Source organism: Rhinopithecus bieti, unplaced genomic scaffold, assembly GCF_001698545.2.
Source record: "Rhinopithecus bieti isolate Rb0 unplaced genomic scaffold, ASM169854v2 scaffold_50384, whole genome shotgun sequence".
NCBI lineage: Eukaryota > Metazoa > Chordata > Mammalia > Primates > Cercopithecidae > Rhinopithecus > Rhinopithecus bieti.
This window is the reverse complement of record NW_016820218.1, coordinates 1,819,376-1,846,967: the sequence shown is the minus strand read 5'-3', so window position 1 is coordinate 1,846,967 and position 27,592 is coordinate 1,819,376. Positions and strand designations below refer to the sequence as shown.

Below are 27,592 nucleotides of genomic sequence, written 5' to 3'. Positions count from 1 at the left end.
TTCATTGGTAGCTTGATGGGGATGGCATTGAATCTATAAATAACCTTGGGCAGTATGGCCATTTTCACGATATTGATTCTTCCTATCCATGAGCATGGTATGTTCTTCCATTTGTTTGTGTCCTCTTTGATTTCACTGAGCAGTGGTTTGTAGTTCTCCTTGAAGAGGTCCTTGACATCCCTTGTAAGTTGGATTCCTAGGTATTTTATTCTCTTTGAAGCAATTGTGAATTGAAGTTCATTCATGATTTGAGAGCCACTGAATTGTAAACTTTAAAATGGTAAGTTTTATGGTATATGAATTATATCTCAATAAAAAAAGAAATTGAGTAGAACTGTTTGACCTTAATATCTAAATTATAATTAGATATCGGGAAGATAACTTTTAAAGTAATTATAGAAGCGTCATTAGACAGGGTCTGCCTCTGTCACCCAGGCAGGAGTACAGTTGCTCAATCTTGGCTCATTGCAACCTCCACCTCCCAGGCTTAAGGCATCCTCCCACCTCAGCCTCCCCAGTAGCTGTGACCACAGGCACGCACCACTGGTAGGGCTAATTTTTGTTTTTTTTTTGGTTTTTTTTTTGTTTTTTTTTGTAGAGATAAGGTTTCATCATGTTGCTCAGGCTGGTGGCAAACTCCTGAGCTCAAGCAATCTGTCTACCTCGGACTCCACAAGTGCTGGGATTGATATAGTTTTAATATTATGTCTGATAATTAGGAAATTTCTCAAGTTCAGTGTATTGCATAATTGGATTACTTGATAATTTGAATTATTCTGATTTTAGGTGAAATCTGTGACTGTTGCTGAAGGACTCATAGAAGACCATTTTGATGTCACTGTGAGGATGAGTACCTATCTAGTGGCCTTCATTATTTCAGATTTTGAGTCTGTCAGCAAGATAACCAAGAGTGGAGTCAAGGTGAGTCTGTGATTGTAACATATGGTGACCAACTTGTTCTGGTTTGCCTGGAACTGGTTTTAAAACTGGAAGTCTGGCTGAGCACAGTGGTTTGTGCCTGTAAACCCAAAATAAACCCAACACTTTGGGAGGCTGACATAGAAGAATCACTTGAGGCCAGGGGTTTGAGACCAGCCCGGACAACACAGTGAGAACCTGTCTCTGCAAAAAATAAAATAATTAGCCAGGCATGGTTCCTTGTGCCTGCTACTAGTCTCAGCTACTGGGGAGGCTGAGGTGGGAGGACCCCTTGAGCCCAGGAGTTTGAGGCTTCACTGAGATATGATTGTGCACTCCAGCCTGGGCAACAGAGCAAAACCATGTCTCTAAACAAACAAAGACAAAACCAAATAACAAAATCCTGGAAGTCCTGCATCCTGGGAACCTCCTCAGTCTCAGGCAAACCGGGATGTTTGACCAGCCTATTGTCATGGATGCTCATTTGTATAGTGAGGTTCTAATAACAACAACATGGAGAGAGTGTGGCCTGGCCTGAGTCGTGATCCTGGCTTCACCGCAGCCACTTCACTGACTCTCTGACCTTGGCCTTATTCCCTCTGGAACTTAGTATTTACTTCTTTGGAAGGTATAACTTGGATTAGATCCTGCAATGGTCTATAAGGTTGTTTCTGGTTATGACTTTCTGCAGTTTGGAAGTAAATGTTACTATCTGGCAGGGGATTTCTGGCTATGGTAAGGAAGATAGAGCAACCTGCTTGGAATGGCCAGAGGTTTTGGGCCAGGTAACACTGGAATGCTGGAGAGAAAAATCTTGTTTCAAGGCACACTTGTTCCTCATTTGGGTACCATTGCATAGTGGTCAACCAATACAACTGTGTGCCATAGCTCGGAATGCAAACTGGTTTTTCTGAGGGGAGGAAGGGATGCTTTGTTTGAAGATACCTTATGTATTTGTGCTGGTTTTTACTGAGGCCTGGGTAGATGGGGATTCCCTGCTGAATTGCTTTGGGTTCCTCTAGTGCTGAGATTTCTTATTCTTGTGGAGGTATCTTTACTTACCTGGGGATTTGAAGATGACGCTTGAGACTCGGATGAAGGGAACATTTTTAATTCAGCAGTGAAACTAATCAGCAAAAACACCTGCCCCTTGTTTTGCCACTTATCTGAATCTCTTAGAAATGATTATTTTAATAATGTCTAATCTATACTAATATTTTTAATTCTTTCATTTCTGTAAACACATTAAGCATGCATATTATATATCTGTGTCTGGTAATTGTTTTATCTGAATTCTTTGTGTATTTGATTTTGTGGTTTGTTTTTTCTGCTGGCTCTTGCTTATGGTATCTTGTTTCCTTGCTTGTATTATGAATTATGTTTGTGAGCTTATGTTACCTGAGTCTAAAGTGGATTATTCCAGAGAGAAATTGTATTTGCTCTTGCAGAGTGTCTGGAAGTACTTACTGGTCCAGCGATCACTTTACTTGTAGTTTCCTTGACAAAGGGTAGTTATTTCTAGTTTACCTTTACATTAAGGGCCTGGCCTTTGGGTACTAGCTTTATGTAGGGGTTGTATGTCTTGTTAGACTTTCTACTTTGGGCAGGCCCTGGACTTGGTCTCTTAACTGCGGAGTCCTTCAATGCCATTAGAACCAAAGCTCAAGTCCAGCTGTGTTGGGCTACTGCCATCAGGGCTAAAGCTGGCTGCAGTGCTCTCCTGACATTAGAGGGTCCAGCTGTCATTTCACTTTTGCCTCTAAATCTTGCTTTCTCATTTGCCATCTTATAAACACATTTAAGAAGACTTTATATATGTTACCCAGCATTTGCTGTTGTTTTCAGAAGGGGGATTAATCAGGAACAGTCTATATTAATGCAAGAAATGGAATTCCCAATTATTTTCCTTAATATTGACAACCATATCCCACAATATGAGGACATTAATGTCAGTCTTCTACACAATGTGGAGAGAAGCCACTTAAGATATTTGAATTCCTTTCTTGTGCCTTCCACTTTAGGTTTCTGTATATGCTGTGCCAGACAAGATAAATCAAGCAGATTATGCACTGGATGCTGCGGTGACTCTTCTAGATTTTTATGAGGATTATTTCAACATACCGTATCCCCTACCCAAACAAGGTAGAGATTTTGTACAGATACTACACATGACGTCATGACGTTTGATGAACACAGCCATAGATTTGTCATTATAATTGGCGCATCCCTGTGGTTACCTCAGCAGCCCCTCAAGCCACAAAAATCCCAGCAAGTGACAAACCTGCAGTTGATGCTTCTGAGCATCTTCTCACCTTTGATGTGTACAGTAACTTCTAGTGATAGTGAAGAAGGCAGATCTTCATAGAGTTCCTGAGGCACATGGCATGGGGACTCTTTTGCCTTCTGACTTTATTAGTGGGCAGACAGCACAGGGAAGAGGCTACGTTTTTCCTTACTGGCACCTGCTTGGCAGGAACACAGAGGATGCTCAACAAACTGTTTTGAATGAATAAATGTATATAGTGTAAGACAATCTGCATTTTCTTTCTTACACGAGCCCTTAAAACTATTGTATGTTTGATTTTTTAGGTATATGTGGGTCTTGGGCATTCAAAATAGAGTGGATTATTTTAATTGTTAAGTTTTTCAATTTCCAGTCTCCTCATCAGAAGGTTAGAAATGGAGTCAAGAGGCCTGAAGAGGCCGGGCACAGTGGCTTGTGTCTTGTAATCTCAGCACTTTGGCTCATGTCTTGTAATGTCAGCACTTTGGGAGGCCGGGCAGGTGGATTGCTTGAGCCCAGGAGTTTGAGACCAGCCTGGGCAACATGGCAAAACCCTGTTTCCACAAGAAATATAAAAATATTAGCTGAGTGTGGAGGTGCACTCCTGTAGTCCCAGCTGCTTGGGAGGCTGAGTGGGAGGATCACCTGAGCTTGGGAGGTTGAGGCTGCAGTGAGGTGTAATTATGCCACTGCAAGTGCACTCCAGTATGAGTGACAGAGTGAGAGCCTGTTTCCAAAAAAAAAAAAAAAAAAAAAAAGGCCTGGGATGCAAGTCTGACTTTGCCACATTTATAGCAAAGTGACACTGAGTCACTAAGCTTCTTTTTCTCCATTGTGAAAGATTCTTCCAGTCTAGAGCTCCATGATTATGCCCGGTTAACCGGTTGAAATACCTATCCGTTCTGAAGATTAGTGTGTTTGGGGGAATGTGTAGCTTTGAGACTGGTAATGTATTTTATTACTTCCTTCCCAAGATCTTGCTGCTATTCCCGACTTTCAATCTGGTGCTATGGAAAACTGGGGACTAACAACATATAGAGAATCTGCTCTATTGTTTGATGCGGAAAAGTCTCCTGCATCAAGTAAGCTTGGCATCACAATGATTGTGGCCCATGAACTGGCCCACCAGGTATAAGCTCACTCACACTTTTAAAAAAGTATGAACTACATTTATATTGCTTTTTTGGGACATATAAGGCTATTTATATATTATAATTTTTACTCTGTCTTTTTTTTTCATAGGAAAACTGTTTCTCCAAAGCATTAGTTTTATGTCTTATAATACATGTTGAAAGTCTTTTATTTTACCTTGATTAAATATTGGTCCTGAAAATATATGTTAACATTCATAAACTTATATTAGACATCTAAAATATACTTCTTTCTGAATGTCTTTGTTTATGGCTGCCAGTCTAGATAATAGGTATCCAGTCTCCATGGAAATGTGTGAATAAACTGAGTCATGTTGTGTTTTTAGTGGTTTGGGAACCTGGTCACTATGGAATGGTGGAGTGATCTTTGGCTAAATGAGGGATTTGCCAAATTTATGGAGTTTGTGTCTGTCAGTGTGACCCATCCTGAACTGAAAGTTGTAAGTAATTATTTATCCTTTACATTTTAGGTTAATTTGTTGTTTTGTTCAATATTGCTGGAAAATATTTACTAATCTTTGATTATAGAATTTATAAAAAGAATTCATTGATAACTTCCTTGACAGTTTAGATATGAATCGTGTTGCAGAAATGCTAGTGAACTTTCAAGATATATCACAAAGACTTATTTACAAACTCAGTTGTGAATCTATGATTGTTTGTGAATTGTCAAATTTTATCTTTCTTAATATCAAAGAAATAGAAATAATGGCAACCTAAATGTTCCATTTCATTTTCCTGACCTTCAGGTTGCTCATTGCAGAATTATTAGGTATAGATTGCTGATATCTCAATAGGACCCTACTTGCCAGATCAAATGAGTTATACTTAAGGTAATTGCACATTTGATTGTATAACAACCTAGGCTTCTGGGTCACAAATTTATTGCTTTGGAACTGCTATAGGGTTTATTTTTTAAATCACTATGTTTAACTTAAGAAAATCACATATAGCAAAATTAAACTTATTTTATATAAAAATTTTTTTATCCTACTCCAATGATGCTTTTCATTTGTAAATATTTATTCCTATTTTCATCTGCCACATACATTATTTAAAATATACATTTGTGAATATTTATTACTGCCTATTTTCATCTGCCTGTGTACATAATTAGAAAGTACATATCAATATTGCATTATAATGGATCATAAATATTTTCTTACGTTTCTACATAATCTTTAGTAATAAAAATGATTATGGATACATATTATCCTATTGAGCTAATGTGCTCTAATAAAGCTGGTTAAAGTTCTCCATTTCTTTTCGTTACATGTGGTTTTTTTTTTTTTTTTTTTTTTTTTTGAGACGGAGTCTGGCTCTGTCGCCCCGGCTGGAGTGCGGTGGCCGGATCTCAGCTCACTGCAAGCTCCGCCTCCCGGGTTTACGCCATTCTCCTGCCTCCGCCTCCCAAGTAGCTGGGACTACAGGCGCCCGCCTAGTTTTTTGTGTTCTTTAGTAGAGACGGGGTTTCACCGTATTAGCCAGGATGGTCTCGATCTCCTGACCTTGTGATCCGCCCGTCTCGGCCTCCCAAAGTGCTGGGATTACAGGCTTGAGCCACCGCGCCCGGCCCGTTACATGTTTTTAAAGGTAAGTATCTTTGCTCTAAAACAGTACAGACAATGATTGGAAATGTTGAAATTACTATGCAGTTTAGTTTCTTGTTTTGTTACTGTTTGGCTATAGGCATCGTTTCGTTTTTAGATTAATACGAATTTTTCTTTATTCTAAAGTATTTAAGATGAACAAAATCTATAATGTTTACCTAAAATCATTGTTTCTTGGGTGGTTTTTAGAATATATTAATTCTATTTTGTTTCATAAATATTAGGAAATATGGAATAAGTTGCCCCCAAAATGTGAAGTATGGACTTCTTGCCTCAGATAAAACGTCCCACCTTTGACATTTTTTATCTAAATGTAAATCATAGGTGATGTTTTCTTTTTTCTGTCTCAATAGGAAGATTATTTCTTTGGCAAATGTTTTGATGCAATGGAGGTAGATGCTTTAAATTCCTCACACCCTGTGTCTACACCTGTGGAGAATCCTGCTCAGATCCGGGAGATGTTTGATGATGTTTCTTATGATAAGGTACAAGTAGATTGAGTAAAAGGATACAGTTTGGATACTAAAGTTATACATACTGGGGTGGAGAAGTTATAGGGAAGGTTGTGGGGTTAAACCCACATTGAATGCCTTCTCTCTTGACACGGCTGGCTGGAGTTAACTCTTTTAGGCCTAACTTGCAGTTTGGCTCATAACCCTAAAGACTATTTTATGGGAAATTCTTCATATATTCTTTCTTGGGTTGAAAATTCATGGCTTACAGAAACTCTGCTTTTATTTATCATTCAACAAATAGGTATTGATTGAGCATCAACTTTGTACTATACAAAAATTCCTGCCCTCGTGTAGCTTACTTTTCAAGGCCTTCAGCAATGGTTAATATTGTTGAGATGCAAATAATTGTCTTGCACAGTGTGTTTAGTAATAGAGTTGGGAATTGTTGCCAACAGTTTAATGATTGGGAGATTTTATGTAAAATCCAGATTTCTAGCTTCTCTTGGGGAAGAAAAAGGAGGATTTTGCCATGGTATTTCCTTTGCAGCATAAGCTGGAGCTAAGTTATTGTTCTCTCTTTGTAAGATCAAGGCTCTGCTTTTCCACTTCCCCTACCATTCCCAGCTGTTCTGTTGTCTTCTCACCGAGGCTGAGAATGTGTTGCCAGTTACCATTGTGCTTGGCTGTTGTTTTACTGGTAGCAAATAGAAAAGTCTTTCTGCTTGCATGTTTCCATTGAAAGTCCAGGGGAAAAAGAATGTAAAAGAGCGTTCTTCTTATCATTGGACTATTTCCTTTATTTATATGCCCTGTCATATGCCACTGAAGGCATTTGAGTTTGTGACTCGCCATCCGTGGTAATGGGAGTAGAGGGGAAAAGAGCCCTTTACCCAAGAATACAGGGTGTCTGGGAAGACTCTTGTTCCCTTTCTCCAGCTCCATCAGCCCTCCATGCTCAAGGCTGCCTGGGCTCCCTGGACATACCCACTTTTCCTTCCCTGGCATCTACCTCTGCTTCCATCTCTAATGCTCCGCCCCTTGTTGTACTGGCCTCTCCCTAGTCCTGCCCTGGAGTGGCAGTGAGAGAGCCAGGTAGTAGCTGAAGGTCCAGTGTTTAATCTGTACCATTATCCACTCACATGTGAACAAAAGGAGTTGGCAGATGATGCCAATTTGCCCCATGAGGAGGTCTGGCTACTGATAGAAAATAAGGGCCCCAGTGGGCTCAGAGCATAAACAATCACATTAGACAAATCCCCTGCCTAAACAGGTCCAAGTTTAACCTGCTTATGCTGTTTCACAAATTGCCAGACATTAACAATGTTACTGCAGTTGCATTTTCAAAGAAATGTGTTTGATTGCAAAAGAATATGTGATTTCAGATGAGATTGCAACCAAACTATAGATAACAATTATTTCTATTATCTTTTCAGGGAGCTTGTATTCTGAATATGCTAAGGGAGTATCTTAGTGCTGATGCATTTAAAAGTGGTATTGTACAGTATCTCCAGAAGCATAGCTATAAAAATACAAAAAACGAGGACCTGTGGGATAGTATGGCAAGTGTGAGTATGTTTTTGAATATCTCTGCATTTGGGATTGACAGGCTTATCATTTTGTTTTGTTTCCCCAGAATCATCTTAATCCCTCTGAGGAGAATAATTGTTTTCTATAGAAATAAGAGTGATGTGTTTAGTTTTGGTTTTTAGATTTGCCCTACAGACGGTGTAAAAGGGATGGATGGCTTTTGCTCTGGAAGTCAACATTCATCTTCATTCTCAGTAAGTTTCTATATCTGTACATGTTCCCCCAAGCACATTCTTTTACTACATATTCTTTGAAAGATAGCTCTGTGCCAAACTTTCTGAGGTCCGTGATTATATCACTCTCTTTCCAGATAAGACTGCATTTAAACTATACCAGACTCATAATCTTTTTCAGTTTTTCTTAAAATGTGTCTATACAGGAGGGTTGCAGAGCTTTCCTTGGTAATGCTTCTCACTGATACTGATTTCTTCAGCTTCACTATGTAAAGCAGTGAATTTATGACATTTCTATAGCAGATTATGGCTGCATTGTAGCAGTCAAAATGATATGTCAGTCATTTCCAGAGTTCTGCATTTGTACAAAGACAGTGGCACTGAGCATTCTTGAACACTTGCCATGAATCAGGCACATGTTAAGCACTTATATGTATTATCTCCTTTACTCTTCATAATAAACCTGTGAGCCGGGTACTATTAGTATCCCTATTTTTAAAGTTGAGAACATGAAATACAAAGACATTTGGTTGGTAAATTGCAGAGCAGATATTTGAATTTAGATCTAACTCATGTTTTTAACTGCTAAGCTATAAAGTATTCATAACATCTAGTCACAAAACAGCCTGAGTCTCTGTTCATCTGGACTTGTGGGATGTTTTCAGAGGAAGCTGAGGGTGAGTCTGGGGATTCAACAGAATTTTGTCTTTCTTTTTTCTTTTAATATTTTTTACTTTCTTGGCTTTTTTTGTTCCTAGAGATTGCTTTGTTCAGTAGTTTCTAGATTTGTCCTGTGGCACATGTTATCTTTTTAGTAATACTCTTTTTTTTTTTTTTTTTTTTTTTTTTTTTTGAGACAGAGTCTCAGTCTGTCGCCCAGGCTGGAGTGCAGTGGTGCGATCTCAGCTCACTATAGCCTCTGCCTCCCCGGTTCTAGCAATTCTCTTGCCTCAGCCTTCCAGGTAGCTGGGATTACAGGCATGCGCCACTATGCCTAGTTAATTTTTGTATTCTTAGTAGAGACTGGGTTTCGCCTTGTTCACCAGACTGGTCTTGAACTCCTGACCTCCAGTGACCCACCCACCTCAGACTCCCAACGTGCTAGGATTACAGGCATGAGCCACCACACCCAGTCTTTACTACCTTTTAAATAATTTCTTAAAAGCTTTTTTAGTATCAAAAAACAGCTCCCTTTGAGTTCCCACTATTTGTTGAGTGTGGGTCATCTCTGTGTTCTTACTTTCGAAACACAGGCTCTTGACTGAACATTGTTTCCACCTTGCTTGTATGAAACCAGCATAGTTATGTAGGTATTGAAAACCTGGCACTTTCTCTCCCTTCTCCTCCTTCATTCATTCACATGCCTGCTTTGTGCCCAGTGTTATTGCCAGCCCCAAAGTGTGCCTGGCAGAACTAGGTATGCTACCTGTCCTTTAGACACGTATGTGTAGTGGAGGAAAATGACACGCAAACAGTTGGTGCTTTAATGGAGGTGTGATGGCTGGGAACATCACACTGAGAAAGGGATCAGAAAACACTCCAAAGAGGGGAGGTTGGCAACTGGTAGTGACTGAGCACAAGCTGGTGTTCTGTCTTTTCTTAGAATTGGGTTAAGTGGGTGATGTGTCTGCTTTTTTGTGTACACACCAGCATTGGCATCAGGAAGGACTGGATGTGAAAACCATGATGAACACTTGGACACTGCAGAAGGGTTTTCCCCTGATAACCATCACAGTGAGGGGGAGGAATGTACACATGAAGCAAGAGCACTACATGAAGGGCTCTGAAGGCGCCCCGGACACTGGGTAATGCTCATAGAGTAAAATTTGTTTTGTTGTCTAGGTAACATCTGCCTTGGAGGATGGAACCTTGTTTTTAAAATAATGCCCTTACCGCTATTGCTCAAATATTTCAACTGCATCTGTGTGTCCTATGAAGGTGACTTATACTCCCTGCCCCCATCTTCCCAAAAGGATTAAGGAGGCTTTAAACCTTGGTTATTCTCAGTAAAGTTGATGATATAATTACTTTAACATTCTCATATTTTGTAATTTGATATGATGGTAATTTCTGGTTACTGGCTTGAAATCAGCTCCAACCTAAGCAACTGCTACTAGATTACAATAGCGCCTAGCATTTGGTTGGAGCTGAGGACAAAAATATTTAGGTGATTTCTGAGAATTATGAGAGACTCAGTTGTCTTCCGAGTTAGATTTGTTCGTCAGCTTAGTGCTGTAGAAGAATATTATTAGAAACAAGATGCTGCAACTTGATTGACCCTGGATGGATACCATTAAAAAATTCTTTTATCTTGAAACAATTTCAGATATATGAAAAGTTACAAGAATAGCACAACAAATTCCTATATATCCTTTACCTAGATACATGTTAACTCTTTATTCCTTTACTTTCTTCACCTCTCTCTCTCTCTCCTTTCTCTCTCTCTCTGTGTGTGTGTGTATACACACACACACACACACACACATATATATATGTTTGTGTGGATATATATGTGTGTGTGTGTGTGTATACCTCCCTCCCCTATCTTCCCAAAAGGATTAAGGAGGCTTTAAATCTTGATTAATCGATATCCATCTATCTACATAGACACCCATATACATATCTCTGTATGTATATACTTGGCATGTGTTTTTCTGAACTGTTTGACAGTAAGTTGGTGACATGATTCCCCTTCAAACCTAAGTGCTTCAGCATAGTATTTTCTAAAAAACAAGAACACTTATGGCCAGTCACGGTGGCTCACGCCTGTAATCCCAGCACTTTGGGAAGCTGAGGCAGGAGGATCATGTGAGGTCAGGAGTTCGAGACCAGCCTGGCCAACATGGTGAAATGCCATCTCTACTAAAAATACAAAAATTAGTCGGGCATGGTGGCGGGCGCCTGTAGGCCCAGCTACTCAGGAGGGTGAGGCAGGAGAATTGCTTGAACCCAGGAGGTGGAGGTTGCAGTGAGCCAAGATCCCACCACTGCACTCCAGCCTGGGCGACAGAGCAAAACTCCATCTCCAAACAAACAAACAAACAAACAAACAAAAACAAGAACATTCACTTATATAACCATAGCCACAGTACAATTATCCAAATTGGGAAATAAACTTGATACAATACTGTTATCTATAAATCCCATTCAACTTTTTCCAGTTGTCCTAAAAATATCTTTAGAGCAAAATAGAAAATAAATTCTGACTTAAGATTTAACATAGGATCACATATTTTATTTAGTTGTTGCATCCTTTTGGTCTCCATGTTTTCTGAAATAGCTTTTTAGTCTTTTTTGGGCTTCTTGATATTGACATTTTTGAAGAGTACAGGTCAGTTATTTTATAGAATGTCTTTCAGTTTGGATTTTCTGCTGTTTCTCCATGATCAGATTCAGTTTATGTATCATTGACAGGAATCCCAAGGAGGTGATGTTGTGTCCTTCCTAGTATATGATTCAGGAGGCACATGACTCCTGAAGTTAGGCCTCTGAGATGCAATCAGCCAATCACTGTAAAAAGGCTTTCAAGGTTCACTTGAGTCCAAATTCTTAGCTCTGCTCAAGGAGTCCAAGAAAAAGAAATAGTGCCTGAGCTGACACTCCCTGCAAAGTTGGAAAACAGACTGGGGATGTTTTGAGAGCTTGGCTGTAGCAGTTTTGGTACTATCTTGTTCTAACTAACCAGTGCCTGGCACATGATAGGTGATTTAATAACTGCTTATTGAATTGAATCAACAAATGAACAATCCATCTCTCCTTTCTTTTAGGTACCTGTGGCATGTTCCATTGACGTTCATCACCAGCAAATCAGACATGGTCCATCGATTTTGCTAAAACAAAACAGGTAATTTATTTTGGAAACAACCAGTTTAATTCAAGGAGGAATGTGAAAATGTGTAGGGTTAAAATGTTATTTCTTTTGTTGTTTATCTCGGTTAAAGCAAAAGGGATCAGACTGAAAATACTTTCTGGTTTCAAAGAAGAATGGCCAGTATCTTGCCAGATAGAGATTATAGTTGAATTATATAATGCTAAAAAGGAGGGATTACCAGTGAACATTCCCTATTACTTTTTTTAACATTACTGTTTTATATCGTATGTATGGCCAGATACGTAGTTGCATTCTTTTCATAGATCTATACATCTCACAAAATTGATGTCTAAAGCTAGTGTTAGCTTTTGTCTGTTGAGTTGCTGTTTTCTGGTTTCTGAAAGAAATAAGTGATGATTTCAGATTGTTCAGTATTAAACTCTTCTCTAATTTCCTTGCCCAGTCTCTGATCAGAAAAGCTTTCATCAGGCAAGGGAGCAAATGGAGCTTTGATTTATTTTATTTACTCTAGATGTGCTCATCCTCCCAGAAGAGGTGGAATGGATCAAATTTAATGTGGGCATGAATGGCTATTACATTGTGCATTACGAGGATGATGGATGGGACTCTTTGACTGGCCTTTTAAAAGGAACACACACAGCAGTCAGCAGTAATGATCGGGCGAGTCTCATTAACAATGCATTTCAGCTCGTCAGGTAATACACGCTGCACAAAGTCTCGGTTTATTTCTGAAAGCAGCTGTTATTGTTCAAATTCTTGATTTCTAAAGACAAAAATGATTGATAGATAACAAGAAGTTGAAAGGTGTTTTCCTCCAAGTTCTTCTAACAACCCAAGATTGCTTTTAGCCTTATAATTAACCTCCTGTCTGTGACTACTAAGGCACTTGAAGGAGGGAATCTGTATCTTAATCTTTCTCATTAACAGTTTAGATCATACTGAGGCAGAAGTGTACATAATCAGGAGATCAACATCCTGGCGAAACTCCTTGCCTTGTCCCTGTGGTGGCGTGGTGCCTTAGCTTCTTCTGGCTCTGCTATACCGGATCAGGTTTCTCCCATCACTGGGTCTTTAACAGCCTTGAAGGCTTTTTAGAAGACTAAGTGACACAGGCCCAAGTTGTTTGCATTACATTTCTTGGATTAAAGAAGGGATTTTTGTTTTCTTTCCTAAACCAGATACCTGAACTTTTCAGTATCTTTATGGAATATAGCTCATAAAATGTAGCCCAACCAAATGATCTCTGAGTGTGTGAGGACAGAATTAACACTACCCCCCTCCTTTTTTTTTAACCCCCATGACAACGGTTTTTAAGGAAATGCTCCCAAAGCCTAAAACTCAAACTTCTTCAACATGTAGGCAGATCTAAAGTCCCAAGAGGAAGCATGCAGGTGGGAAGGATTCTCTCTGTTTCTCCTCATACCTATATCCTTCTGGCCTAAATTTTGAGTGCCTTCTGGTTCTTCTCACCACCATATTGGGCCTCCTGAAGTGAGAAAAGCAATGGGGAGAAAGTTAAGGGTTGCTTACCTAGCTGTTTCTTTCTGCCTAAAAAAATTCCCCTCTGTAGAATATTTCTGCTTGAGCCGTAGAGGGCTTTTTCTTTTTTCTTTTTTTAACTTATAGAATATATACCCTACCACTGAGGTTTTTAACACTAACCCTCTGTAATGAAGGGTTTCTAATGATGTGCAGTGTCTTTTGAAATGGAGAAGAAAATGTGTTTCCTCCAGGGACTCATAGTTTTGACCAGATGATAGTCTGTTTGACCAGGCTTCCTAAAGGGTCTTTGATGGAAATCCCTTGCTTGCTTTAGAAGTTCAGCACACAATCCAGTGTTTCGCAGGGACAGACACTGATGTGCTTCCATTCTGACTTATCCACATGTTAGCCCTGGATGTTACTGTTTGAGAAACTTCCTCCCTAGTGTAAACATGCCAGATGTGTTACATGTGACAGAAAAGAGACTTATATAGTATTTATTTATTTATTTGGAAATGGAGTCTCACTCTGTCACCCAGGCTGGAGTGTAGTGGTACCATCTCAGTTCACTGCCTCTGCCTCCCAGGTTCAAGCAATTCTTCTGCCTCAGCCTCCCAAGTACCAAGTACCTGAGATTACAGGCACATGCCACCATGCCTGACTGTTTTATGTATTTCTAGTAGAGACATGGTTTCACCATGTTGGCCAGGCTGGTCTCGAACTCCCAACCTCAGGTGATTCACCCGCCTTGGCCTCCTAAAGTGCTGGGATTATAGGCATGAGCCACCGTGCCTCGCCGTAGTTATCTATTTATAAGTAGTTATCTATTTATATCTGATTGCTTGTTTTGCTAGAAGACTAAAATATATTTTGAAGCAAAATGTTGACTTCCTGGATTTACTTTTAAACCACTAACCACAGTGTCTCTTGTTCAGCATTGGGAAGCTGTCCATTGAAAAGGCCTTGGATTTATCCCTGTACTTGAAACATGAAACTGAAATTATGCCCGTATTTCAAGGTTTGAATGAGCTGATTCCTATGTATAAGTTAATGGAGAAAAGAGATATGAATGAAGTGGAAACTCAATTCAAGGTAAAAGCCTGAAATAAAATAGTTATGTAATTATTATTTCTTTTGTGTTAAAAAGAATGTTAATCGTGTGTGTGTATGTTTGTGTATATCTTTATATACATATTAAGGTAAAGCAAATAAATATTAATTAGTATTTAGATGGATTAGCAAAATTTTGGTTTTATTTGGCACTAAAATAGGAATGGCATTCTTAGACTCTGCTTAATTTGCATGGATTTGTTTTTTCCTTCCTTTCACAAACCTTTTATTTCATTTTCCTTTCCTACTATGATGGCTGACATTCAGATTTTCTGGGACTCTTCATGGTACCTGAGGAAGAGGCACAAAATTGTTATTCTTGGCAAAATGTCATGAAGTCTTGTTGCATAATTTGCTCTCAAAATTTAGTCATATAAACTCTGAGTTTGTTTTAAAAGTGGCAATTCATCCTGACTTTAAGTAGATAGGATATCTTATAAAAGTTTGTTATGAAAATATGAAAGTCATTCATCATTCTTTATTGGTTTTGACCCTTTTATAATTAAATACAAACAGTGCTGCATGATTTATACAGTAAAAGTTAGATTATGCTTTAAAAATTAGCCCCCATCATCTGAGACCATAATGGATTATATTAACATGAAATGACCTGTGACAATACTAGTCCCTGTTCCCCTGTGCAATGCCCTCAGGCCTTCCTCATCAGGCTGCTAAGGGACCTCATTGATAAGCAGACGTGGACAGACGAAGGCTCGGTCTCAGAGCGAATGCTGCGGAGTCAGCTACTCCTCCTCGCCTGTGTGCGCAAGTATCAGCCGTGTGTACAGAGGGCAGAAGGCTATTTCAGGAAGTGGAAGGAATCCAATGGAAACTTGAGGTCAGTCCTTACTGAATAACCAATTTGTTGATGTGAAGGGTATCTTTTCTGTTTTCCATCACTGGTACTAAACATTAGGGAAAACAAAAAGTATAAGTGTCTCCCCTGCTGCCCTGTTTTGGAAAATAAATTACTTTTTAAGATTTATCTATGTATCTCTCAACTTTAAGAAATGCTAGGAGGGAACTTCTGTGCATAAAAGTCAAATATCTGGGGAGTTAGGATGGTATTGGAATAATTCCCATTTTTGTATAGGCAATGCAAAATCGTTTCAAACTGTGACAGCCATGCCATAGAGAAACACAGGCATTGTATTTTATAGTAGCTTCTTTGGGCTTCTAAAGTCCCTGACAGGGATGCATAGTAATTGCTGATGCTGTCTAAGCAAGGTAGGATTTTACCATATCTGGAAATCCCTATTCAGCTACATTTCAGTCCTTTTACATTTGGAGCTTAAACCCCACCCAGGAAACATTTATGCCAACAATCTACATGCTTCAGCTTAAAGAAATCCAAACAGTGGTCCTACTGCAGTCCTGACTTGTGATCATGGTGTACATTTTGAATATAGTTTGAATTTCTTTCTTTTGGCTTGAAAGGTGATCCCCTATGGAGTCACCCAGCATCATTAAAGTATTTAAATATGTAGGTATTTATAAAAATGGCATTTCACATTACATTTTTGAGAGGGCTACTTAAAACCTAATTTTAGATAGTTTTCTCTTGCCTTTTTTTTTACAAGGTGTAACTGAAGGAAATCGGTAGTTTTTGTTTGTATTTCCAGTTATGCTTCTCTGATCATGGGGACAGTTTAGCAGTTCATAACGGTCACCATTATGCCTATAAACATACTTACTGCATCTCAGATTCTCATCGTGTGTTCCTTTCTATAGCCTGCCTATCGATGTGACCTTGGCAGTGTTTGCTGTGGGGGCCCAGAGCACAGAAGGCTGGGATTTTCTTTATAGTAAATATCAGTCTTCTTTGTCCAGTACTGAGAAAAAACAAATTGAATTTGCCCTGTGCACAACCCAAAATAAGGAAAAGCTTCAATGGTGAGTCAGTCATTCATTCATGTTCATGTGGCCAAGGAAAATTAGATTAGATTAGATCATTCTGGCATCTATTTTTGTTTTCTTGGCCAGGAATTGTCTATTCTGCTGGGAACATACTGCAAGTCAGCATACATCTAATAAGAAAGGCAAATAATTAGGGAGAACCAGATGTCAGGAAAAATATTTAAAGGCATATACATTTGTGTATCTTTAAAAAGACAACATATTTAAAATATTTACTAGAGCTACTCTTCCTTAACTATTCTTTTGAGCAAATGAGAGGGTATATGAGAATACTATACAAATGTTAGTTTTTATTATATAGCTATAGTGGGTTTATCAGGATTCTGGTTACCCATTTATCTTTTTAACCTTTGTTACTGGCAGACTTTTTTTTTTCTTTTACAAGTAATTTTATTGCAGTGATTCATAACTGTTTCACCACCTATTCATTGCTAACATTTCTTTTCTTAATCCTTTCAGGCTACTAGATGAAAGCTTTAAGGGAGATAAAATAAAAACTCAGGAGTTTCCAGAAGTTCTTGTACTCATTGGCAGGAACCCAGTAGGATACCCACTGGCCTGGAAATTTCTGAGGAAAAACTGGAACAAACTTGTACAGAAGTAAGTGGTGCCAAAAATTGTGCTGTGACTGGATAAGTTCATAACCTTACTGTGTTTCAGCCTTGTTGTTTGTAGAAGAACAGTAACAGTCTAAAGGTACTTTTTTATTAAAGATAGGCAGGCAGTAGAAGTACTTAAATATTTGTAGAAAATATAAAACTGGAATTCAGTGCTAATTTGTGAATATGTACAGGGGTGTTTTCCATTCCATCTGGCATAATCCCTTCCTGAGCCCATGGACTTATGAAGCCTTCCTCTTCAGAGTTCAGCCCAGGCCTTCCACGAGCACATTTGCTTGTTTGCATCTGTCATTGTCTAACTCTTATAGCACTTCCTGCCTCTGTCATGTTCTGTTGGATACTTAACTTTTTATTAAGCTGTTGGTGTGTATTATTCTTTAGAGCTAGATCTTAACACATTGGATAGACATCATATTTTATACTTTCACACCCATCAGTTTTTAGTTAAAAGGTATTATATATAGGAGGCCCTTAAACTATATGTTAAATGAATATTTCACAACCTATTTTTGAATATTTCCGTCTCTAGGTTTGAACTTGGCTCACGTTCCATAGCCCACATGGTAATGGGTACAACAAATCAATTCTCCACAAGAACATGGCTTGAAGAGGTAATATATATATATATCTTTTTAATCATAAATGAAAATTAGCTAATTAATATGGGGTGGACAAAATACTTTGAGGGTGTGGTGAGTTAGAAATGGATTTTGTCATTTAGAAGTTATTTTTGGATGGTATGGTACTGACAGCAGCATAAATCAGTGGCAATTAAACTAGTGAAAAGTGTGCTCTTCTCAGACATGTTAAGAGGTCTTAGCTCTGCCATTTAAAACCTTAGGACTTGAAGAAAAATTACTTGAGACAATATGTCCCTGTTTAAGGATGTTAAAAGTGGGCATTGAGGTATAAATGACTGAAGTGGTCATCCAGCTACTGTTAAAGAGGCAGATCTGGAATCTAGGTTCTTTATAAACCATCCAAGTTCATGGTTCCCTGTCACTTATTATATAACCATCTACCTTCAGACAGAATTTCAGGTGCTTTAAGATCCATGTATAAAAGATATGTTAAAATGAAGGACAAAAAGATACATAATGGACAGGTGATAACCATGTGAGGGACTTATGGCTGAGGATAATTCTCGCAATTGTCCCCTGAATTTATCACAGAGATTCCTAGAAGTCAAGGAAAAATGAGGAATCAGTACGAGTTTTCTCACTGTCTGGTAAAAGACAACATGAAGCATACACGTTTTCTACAAAAGCAGACTTTTCTTCAGCCCTAAACTCAAGGACTTTGATGTGTGGGCCATTGAGTTCTGTGGTGTCCCTTCTATAATAAGGTTTCATATAGTAAAGTTGTGGAACAAATTTGACATGGCTCTTAAACTATGGTACATTTAGATAAAAGCTGAGAGGCTAATACTAACTTTTTAAGGAGTGGTTCCATTGTGTAGTCTGGTTATACTATTTTCTAGCTTGAGATAGGGAGAGAGCTTTGGAAATGCAAAAGAATGAAGGGTTGTTACAGTCTTGTAGCTTTTCCCAGTTTTCAGTAGCCTCATCCAGGCTTGTCAAATTAACTTGCATATAATAATTCAACCTTGAACTCCAGCGAGGTCTAGAACAGAGATATTCTGTGTGATGACTGAAGAGCTGTACAAAGGCTTGACCAGAAAGGTAGTCATCCATAGACAAGATCTATAGCAACAAAGCATTTCATTCATTCATTTGTATTCATTCAAGACATATATGCCACACATGGTTTTAGGTTATGTGGCTATAACAGTGAACAGACAGACAAAACCTTTGCTGTCATGGAGCTGAAATTTCTGCTGTGGGAATCAGACAATTACAGACAAATCAACTGATGTCAAGTAGTTACATGCTCTGAAGATGAGTAAGGCAAGGAGAGGGATTGGGGTAGAGGGTTGGTGCCATTTTATAGGATGATTAGGAGACATTTGAGAAGATATTGAAGGAAATGCTGATATCTAGAGGAGTATTGTGTGCAGAGGAAACATCAGGTGCAAAGACCCTGAAGCAGGGCATGAAAATTAAAGAGCCCGAGATGTTATTATAATGGAGAGCAAACTATGGACATATAAAATATAGGAGTCATCCTGAGTCCTTCCTTCCCCACACATCTAATTACGCAAGTCCTGCTGGTCCTCTCTCAGCACATGCACTAGATCTTGCGCACGTCTCTCTGCTCTTACCCCCATCCAGTCCTTTCTCATCTCTTGCCTTGCCTATTGCAATAGTGTCCTAACTGGCCTGCCCCTTGCCACTTTGCCAATAGCAAAACATTTTCCACATGTAAGACTGCAAGTCAGCCCATAACTGACCGTGGCTTCTTGAACCCTGTCTATTGTTCTTGCAGTAAATTCCAAATCCCTCCTTCCCATGTGTCCATGACCTTGGTGACCTGGCTTCTGAGGATCTCTCTGGTGCCAGTTCCCACAGGCTCTCCTGGTTTACTCTCTCAAAACACTGCAGCCACTCAGTCTCCTTCTGTTCCTGGGCTACCACTTGGTTCTCCTGTCTTTAAGCCTCTGCACTTTTTCTTCTCTCTGCCTGGCTTTTCACTAGAAAGTTTTCACCAACTTTTCACTAGAAAGGGGCATTTTATCTTTGAGAGGTCTCGGCTCAAATCACCTTCCCCAAAACCATGCAGTTCAATGCAGGCCACATCTCCCCAGTTACTAGCATACCCCTGGCATATTTTCTTCATAGCAGTTTATTTACAGTAATCATATTTACTGCGTGTATCCCCCAAAAGACTGTAAGCTCCATGAGGGGAGGATGCTTGCCTGATTCACTGCTGCATCCTCAGTGTCTAGCACGGTAATTACAGCAGATGGATGAATAAATATCAGAGTAAATATTGGTGAACAAATGGATGAGGTTAAGTCCCTCATACAGCTGGGTTTGGGGTTTTGCACTTTACCTGCATTATATAACTACATCCTTCACCACTGCTCTTCATTTTACAGATGAGGAGACTGGGTTCCATAGAAGTTAAATCATTAGCTCAAATCAAGTTAGTAGGATAAACCTGTTTTCCTATCCCTATATTGTGCTACTTATTGCACAGAAATTGTTCTTAAAGAGCCAAATCTGAATCAAATATTCAGTTGAGTTGTTGCATTTCCAAGACAGGTGAAGACAGAAGAGATGATTTTTGGGTCAGGACAAGGGTAAGAGTAATAGTTAGCAGCTGGCTTCGCTGTTGTAGAAGGTCTGTTTTCAGTGGAGCTATCATAATGAGCTCCTTCAGGATTAATGATTTGAGCAATTAGTAAGATTATTGATGTGCTTTGACTGTTGAATAGTGCTCAAAGTGATTTTTAATTGACTGAATTAATCTTGTGTTCTGAGCATGTATGAAGCAGTAGGTTGAGCTACAACTTAAGGTAGATAGTGGAGAAGTATTTTCCAGGTTGCTACAGCAGGAGGCCATGACTTCTGCTCATCGAAAAGTTGTACTGTATTGACATATAATTTTAAAACAACTCTGTATCATTTAAAATTGAAATCTTATCTTTCTAAAACCCATTCCTTCTCCCCTCTTTATTCCCAAACTAATAATATGGTATTATGACATGGATTTCTAAGGAACTGACTATCTGGAATCTATGCTGAATAAATAATACATCTTGGCCTACATTTGCTTCCTGGATACCAAATCAAAAATTGATGGATTAATGCTGTGAAAATTTATGGGAAAAGGGTAATAACCCTTTAAGGTGAAACAGAATCGCACAATGGCCAATCCTGTGGCAAAGCCAGCCTATCTGTCATGTGAGCTCAAGGGGTTAAGATACCCAGAAATGAAAAGAAGAACAAAGATATTTTCCAGGAGATAGACAAGAGTTTATCTCTTTAAAATCATGGGGAACTTTGAGACAACAATACATGAATTGTAGATTAGGTTAAAAAATTTGGCAAGGTTTGGGTTTTACCACCATAACTTGCTAAGAATCCCATTCCCCACAGTGTTTCTATAATAACATACAAGCCCAGGCCCATGGAGGAAGACGGCATTTATGTGGTGGAAACTGTTTTGCTTGGCAAAGAAGAGACTGCACATTCTGCTTTTTAGATATCATGTGTTTAAAAAACGAAGTTTGCATCTGTGAGTATAGAACAGAGTAACACATTAAATAGACACAATTAAACCTTAATTATAAAATGGTAAACAGTGAAGTCTTTTAAAGTCTGGCAGCTGGGAATAAACAAAAGAACTGCAGAGAAAAAACACAGAACTTGACATCATGGGGCATGAGCTCATTTCATACAGTTTATGTGTACATAATCCTATTCAGACAGCTGGGACTGCCTTCTATATAGAATTTTGACAAATGCTGGAATTTTGGCTTCAGTTTTAACTAAAGTTACATCTGGTTAATGTAATAAAATTAATTTTAAAACTCACTTTTCCTCACAAGGTAAAAGGATTCTTCAGCTCTTTAAAAGAAAATGGTTCTCAGCTCCGTTGTGTCCAACAGACAATTGAAACCATTGAAGAAAACATCCGTTGGATGGATAAGAATTTTGATAAAATCAGAGTGTGGCTGCAAAGTGAAAAGTTTGAACTTCTGTAAAAATTCCTCCCTTTCCAGGTTCCTGTTATCTCTAATCACCAACATTTTGTTGAGTGTTATTTTCAAACTAGAGATGGCTGTTTTGGCTCCAGCTGAAGATACTTTTTTCTCCCTCACTCATTTTTTGACTGTCCCAGTGAAAAGATTGGCTGTTAGTTTTTCATGAGTGGGCTATCGCTACCATGCGTTTCATTCATCACAGGTGTTGCCCTGCAATGTAAACCCAAGTGTTGGGTTCCCTGCCACAGAGGAATAAAGTGTCTTATTCTTCTCATTTTATATTTTACGCTTAAGCCCCCCAGTGTCCAAAACCCTGTGCCCCACATTTGTCATTCATAAACTGTTTCATCAGTTTCCTCGAAAGACTCTGAATAGTCGACTACTGAACAATGAATACCTGGATCCGAGACTAAGCCAGACGATGGCTGGGTTAAAGCTCTGGCTCTCCCCGCTGACCCCTCCAGACCTGCTGCCCACCCCTCTCTTCCTTGCTCCATGTCCAGGGGCTGACTTGTAAAGGCCAAGTCATCAAGCTTCCTTGCCCTTTGGATGTTGGTCAATGGGGAGCCAGAGAGCAGGAGCTGGGGTCGGAGGAGGTAGTAGGTGGAGGTGTTCTTCCCTGATACCTTTACTGGATGCCTCAGGCTGGCATCCCCTGAGGGTCTTAGCTCCTGAGAGGGGACCCTCTTTTCCACACAGCCTTCTCCACCTCTGGATTTTGGTAACTGCTCCCTCCTCATCCCTTCAGGATTAGGGGCCTCAGTGGGAGGGCTTTTACTAGTCCTGGTGGGACTTGCGGTTTCCACATAATGTGCTTGCACTTTTGCAAAAAGTCTTTTTATAGAACCCACCTCAGATAATTCTGAGTGTCATCTATTTCCCTGACTGATACAGTATCTCTTCTGAAAAAGCAGAGTGCATTCAAGTCTGTAGGAAAACCCTTTTCTTAGGGAGGTGATTCTTTTCTCTCTCTGCTTCTTATTTGGCCTAGTTTACAATTTCTAAATAACTAGTTATTGGCATTTACTGACAGTAAATTATCGCCGGGTCACCAATAAATGATAGTACATTGTGAAACAAAATATTTGCTCATATTAGCAATAGGACATTCTTTGGCTTTGAAGTCTTTTGTGAAGACTTCACACACAGTTGCTTCAGCACACAGTTGTTGCTCGGGTTTTATGTATAGATAATAGAAAGCACAGTTTACTAACATGGTAAACCAACAGAGTTCAAGTCAGATAATACCCTAAGAATTAGATTTTATTTCTTATTCTGAAAACTTGCTACACAGGGACTTATCTAACCCACAGTGTGCTGTGTTGCTGACTTGATTAAAGTTGCAGCGTGTTTTGCGCCGACTCTAAGGTGCGGAAATCCTCACACCTGGCAAAGAAGAATTCAAACTGAACTTTTTTAATATAAGGCAGAAATTTCAAGATACGGGAATATGATTGATATGAAAAATGTCAAAATGTGTTCCTCTAATACACGACAGAATAGAGTGACTTCTGGACATAAATCTCCAATTTATTAAAGCATCCACCACAACAAATAGGTATAAAAGTGGAATTGGAATTTTTATACTTGTTTGTTGTAGTGAATGGTTTAATAAAATAGAAATCACTGGTAATTTCCATCCTTTTAACGATTTCCCTTTTAAAAAAATACACAACCAAGATTTTAATGTAAAATATTTTGCTTTAATTTTATTTTATGCCTTGATTAATGAAACATGGAAATACTGATTTTCAGTTTTGGTCACCTGAGGAACCTACCTTCATTTGCTTTTGGAAAAGCCCATTTTCTAAATGATACAATGTTGCTACAACAATGTGCAGAAAGCTTTTGGTAATAAAATTGTTCTTTGCCTCTAAGTGGGTATTTGCAATTATTTTCTCCTAACTAGATTGTAAAAGGGCTGCTTTAGATCCTGTAGCTTACTCCAGTTATTAGTTATTAACAAACACCCAAGTTTTGAAGATATTTCTAATTAAAAAAGAAGGCATATTCAGGGTACCTTAAATAAATGTTTACTTTTATAGGTGTCTTTAAACTTCTGGATTTTGGTATGCCATTTAAAAATACTTCTAGATACGCATGGAAATTAGTAATACTGCAGCCATATCCTTGCAGACACATCTGTCAGTGTCAAAGGCTTCAAGATTTTTCTTAAAAAAAGAAAACAAAAAAGCAAACACCTCTACTACCCAAATGGGAGGATTACATACATAGAAATCCCTCAGGAAAAGTATTTTTTCTTTTCTTGTTGCGGCCTTAAAAATAGAATAATGACTATTTCTGATGGACAGAGATATAGCATTTTAAGCTGGTGGAGTGTGAAATCCCACAGGTATGTGCATGACTTTCAGAGAGTTATTTGGCGGGGAGGTTAACCAAGATGTGGTGCCATTTATAAGCAGTGTTTTATTGTTTTTGCTTGCCCCGCTGCCACAAGTCAGCTAAGTCATAACAAAAGCTTCAAATTGATGCTAAGGAAGGCCATGCCCTTTGGAAACAAGAAATTCCCAATCTGTTTTATGTTATGTACCTGACATCTTTTCCTGCATTCACTACCAGGAAATAAGGACAAAATTAAATATCAAAATTCTAATCGATATCAGTGCAATGTTCAGGAAATATTCATTCAGAAAGATCTGAGAAACCATTCAAAGTGGTAGGACATCAGAACCTACTTACACTGCTGTGGGGAATGCAGATTTAAAATTNCATAACAAAAGCTTCAAATTGATGCTAAGGAAGGCCATGCCCTTTGGAAACAAGAAATTCCCAATCTGTTTTATGTTATGTACCTGACATCTTTTCCTGCATTCACTACCAGGAAATAAGGACAAAATTAAATATCAAAATTCTAATCGATATCAGTGCAATGTTCAGGAAATATTCATTCAGAAAGATCTGAGAAACCATTCAAAGTGGTAGGACATCAGAACCTACTTACACTGCTGTGGGGGAAATGCAGATTTAAAATTATATATATATATATAATTTTTTTTAAGCAGAAGTTTCTTCTTGTATTTGGTAAACGTAAGTTCCGTAAAGCCAGATGCTATACAGTGCAAAGACTAATGTGGCAATAGTTCTAAGGACAAGTTGCTGCTCAGGTTTTATGTATAGATAACAGAAAGCACAGTTTACTAACATGGTAAACCAATAGAGTTCAAGTCAGATTAATACCCTAAGGATTAGATTTTATTTGTTGTGCTCGAAATTTGCTACACAAGGACTTATCTAACCTATATTTTGCTCTGTTGTTGACTTGGTTCAAGTCTCAGTGTGTTCTGTGCTGACTGTAAGATGCACAAGTCCTCACACCTGGCAAAGAAGAGTTCAAGCTGGAAAGGGGTTTGGTGCTTCCTGGTTTGTCCAGGTTACCTGTTATTAATTTATTATTAGCAGCCCAAGAGGAGATATGTGCCCAATGTACAATATCTTATGTTTGACTTATAAACATTATCCCAAAGCAACATCAAATACAGTTCAAAAGCCCAAGAGGAAAGGGGGTAATAAGAAATCAGAACATTGAAGAATGTTTAAAGCATTGTTTTCCAAACACTAACAAAAAAAATTAAGTGCAAACTGAAAATACAAATGAGATTTACAGGCACTGTGTGTAGAATGTGCAAAAATTCGCTTAGCTTTTCTTTTGTTTTTTTGGTGTTGCTTTAAGAAACTTTATCAAATATATTTATTACAAATATAAAGCTTTCTTTCTCTCCCAATTGAAGGCAATTTAAAAAATTCGAAGTTTATCAATACCCAGTACAATAACACAGGTGAACCAGTCAAATTCATTTTCTTTCTGGAAAAGAATAACAAACCAATATTTAGGATGTTCAAAGGCTCAACAAAAACCAGTCTAGAAATCACCCAGAACAATTGTTTTCTGTTGCCAAAGACTTTTGTTCTTCAAAAGTCACCATCCACCAGCTGAAGATTTTATATGCAGATACCTTGAAAAATTCAAATAAAAAATGCAGTGAATCATTTAATATGTAATTTTCTTGTTACAGGCATAGTAAATACCACTTAGCAAAAGCACTGTATAACAGACAAGAAGGAATTTCCCATAAGTAAACATGAAAGTGGATTAATAGAATTTTTTTAATTTTGGGAAAAATGTTAGAGCAGTTCTAATAAAGCTCCTTTTTTTTATAGGAAATACAGATAGATCATGGTGAGAGAGCTGAACTCGATTTAACCTATACTTATTTCTTTTACGCTTTGGTCAGTAAGTGCTTGTATGCTTTTAAGGCTTACATTAAGCCCTCTCCTTTCTGAAGATTAAGATAAGGGCCCAGCTCTGAAGATCTCAGAAATTCCTTCATCTGTCCAATTTCTTCAGTAACCATAAATTAGAGTCAGACACAGTACTTTACTTTCCAAAATAATGACAAATAAAAATGGCCAATCTTTTCCTTTGCCCTTGTTCACAAAACCCTGTAATTTCCACCAGACTCTAAAGGGTACTTCTCCCCACCCCACCATGTATTGGTATTTTGGGGAATACCAATATCTTCATGACATTTTGCTAAGTTGTAACATGCTAATTTTGCTTTGCCACAATAACCTGCAGTAATGAGCATTTGGATTTCAAAGATTCAACTAGCCTCAGCTGGTCATTTTAAGTGCCTGGCCTAATATTTTAAAAAGCTTTTAATTACAAGATTAAGGTTTTTAAACATTTCAATAGCACAGTCATCTCATTTAGTGCTTTCGAAGAATGACCGATTACTCTGTAGAGCTTGCAGTATGCATTTCATGCCAACAGTGTAAAGTGAGCATGAATTACTCAAGAGGTGGACTTCACTTCTCTCATCTATAACACACGAACTGGCAGAAGGTCCAGTTGTCTTCATTTACAAATAAACACCCAACTTACCAGATACTTTAACTTGTATTTCTTTCATCATCTTTAGGCTTGGAAGTTTCCTCTGTTGTCTAAAAGGGAAAGCAAAAACCATCCGTGAGCTCTTTCTTTTCTGTATTAAGTATGAGGAGACGGCCTTCTCAGAATTAAAGGACAAAAGGTGGCAGTCAGTGGGGAAAAATAAGATGGTCTTTTCAGTTTCTCTTCTTCATTTGGCCAAAACATTGTGAGTTCTTCCTCCTCAAGTTTATTAGCTAAAAATAACCTTAAGTGATCCTGATCCTCAATGTATCACTCTCAGCTTTATTGTTTTAAGGTTAGGGTAGGTTACAAAATATGCATAGATGTTCTTAAATGGCAATGTTTCATTCTATGGTGATCCTTCCTTTTCCTGTACATAGGGTCATGGTTGTCCAGCAAATCCACTCATCATATAGGGTTATTATGCTTTCTATTATTTGTTTCTACTATTTGTTAAAGGGCTGATTAAGTACTTCATATAACTGAAATTAAATAATAGGCAAATAAGTATTTAATCTGAGATATAATGGCATAATGTCAATTATCAATGCTGTTTCCTATATCCCTTAAGGAAATCTACTACAGGAAGATTTTAATACATTTTTTAAAAGCTTTGGTGTAACTGGACTATTGTCTTTAAAGCTAGACCTTTAACTCCTCCTTATAGCCAGAGGATCATAGTAATAATCATTTAAATCATATGTTCTTGGAATTGGAAGGGACCTAGAAGTTGTCTTATCCCATTTTTATTTCTGATCACAGCTTGAGTAGTTTTAATCATAGGAAGTTTACAACTTCCATGTTCTAAAATCTATATAAACCACATACTATGGTGGTATTTTAATTAGGGCAAGAAACACAGGCAAAACACAGGCAAATTGAGTTGTGTCAAGAAACTTCATTTAGAATATTAAAGCACCAGTTACTTAAAT

At 38.3% G+C, this 27,592-nt stretch overlaps 2 protein-coding genes across 2 annotated transcripts in view; one reads left to right on the top strand and one right to left on the bottom strand.

The window, feature by feature from the left end:
• Positions 1-23,929, top strand: part of ERAP1 (endoplasmic reticulum aminopeptidase 1) — a 36,559-nt gene extending 12,630 nt beyond the window's left edge. Inside the window, 16 exon segments of the mRNA XM_017859662.1 lie at positions 787-921; positions 2,940-3,060; positions 4,177-4,331; positions 4,680-4,793; positions 6,317-6,448; positions 7,852-7,983; positions 8,128-8,199; positions 9,829-9,983; positions 11,946-12,022; positions 12,522-12,705; positions 14,428-14,584; positions 15,256-15,440; positions 16,334-16,495; positions 16,979-17,119; positions 17,669-17,750; positions 21,593-23,929. Coding sequence (XP_017715151.1) covers positions 787-921; positions 2,940-3,060; positions 4,177-4,331; positions 4,680-4,793; positions 6,317-6,448; positions 7,852-7,983; positions 8,128-8,199; positions 9,829-9,983; positions 11,946-12,022; positions 12,522-12,705; positions 14,428-14,584; positions 15,256-15,440; positions 16,334-16,495; positions 16,979-17,119; positions 17,669-17,750; positions 21,593-21,748 — 2,160 coding nt within the window. The 3' untranslated portion in view covers positions 21,749-23,929.
• A 1,186-nt stretch (positions 23,930-25,115) lies between these two features.
• The window catches only part of CAST (calpastatin), a 117,001-nt gene continuing 114,524 nt past the window's right edge, over positions 25,116-27,592 (bottom strand). The window contains 2 exon segments of the mRNA XM_017859661.1: positions 25,116-25,722; positions 26,652-26,710. Of these exon segments, the coding sequence (XP_017715150.1) occupies positions 26,660-26,710 (51 nt within the window). The 3' untranslated portion in view covers positions 25,116-25,722; positions 26,652-26,659.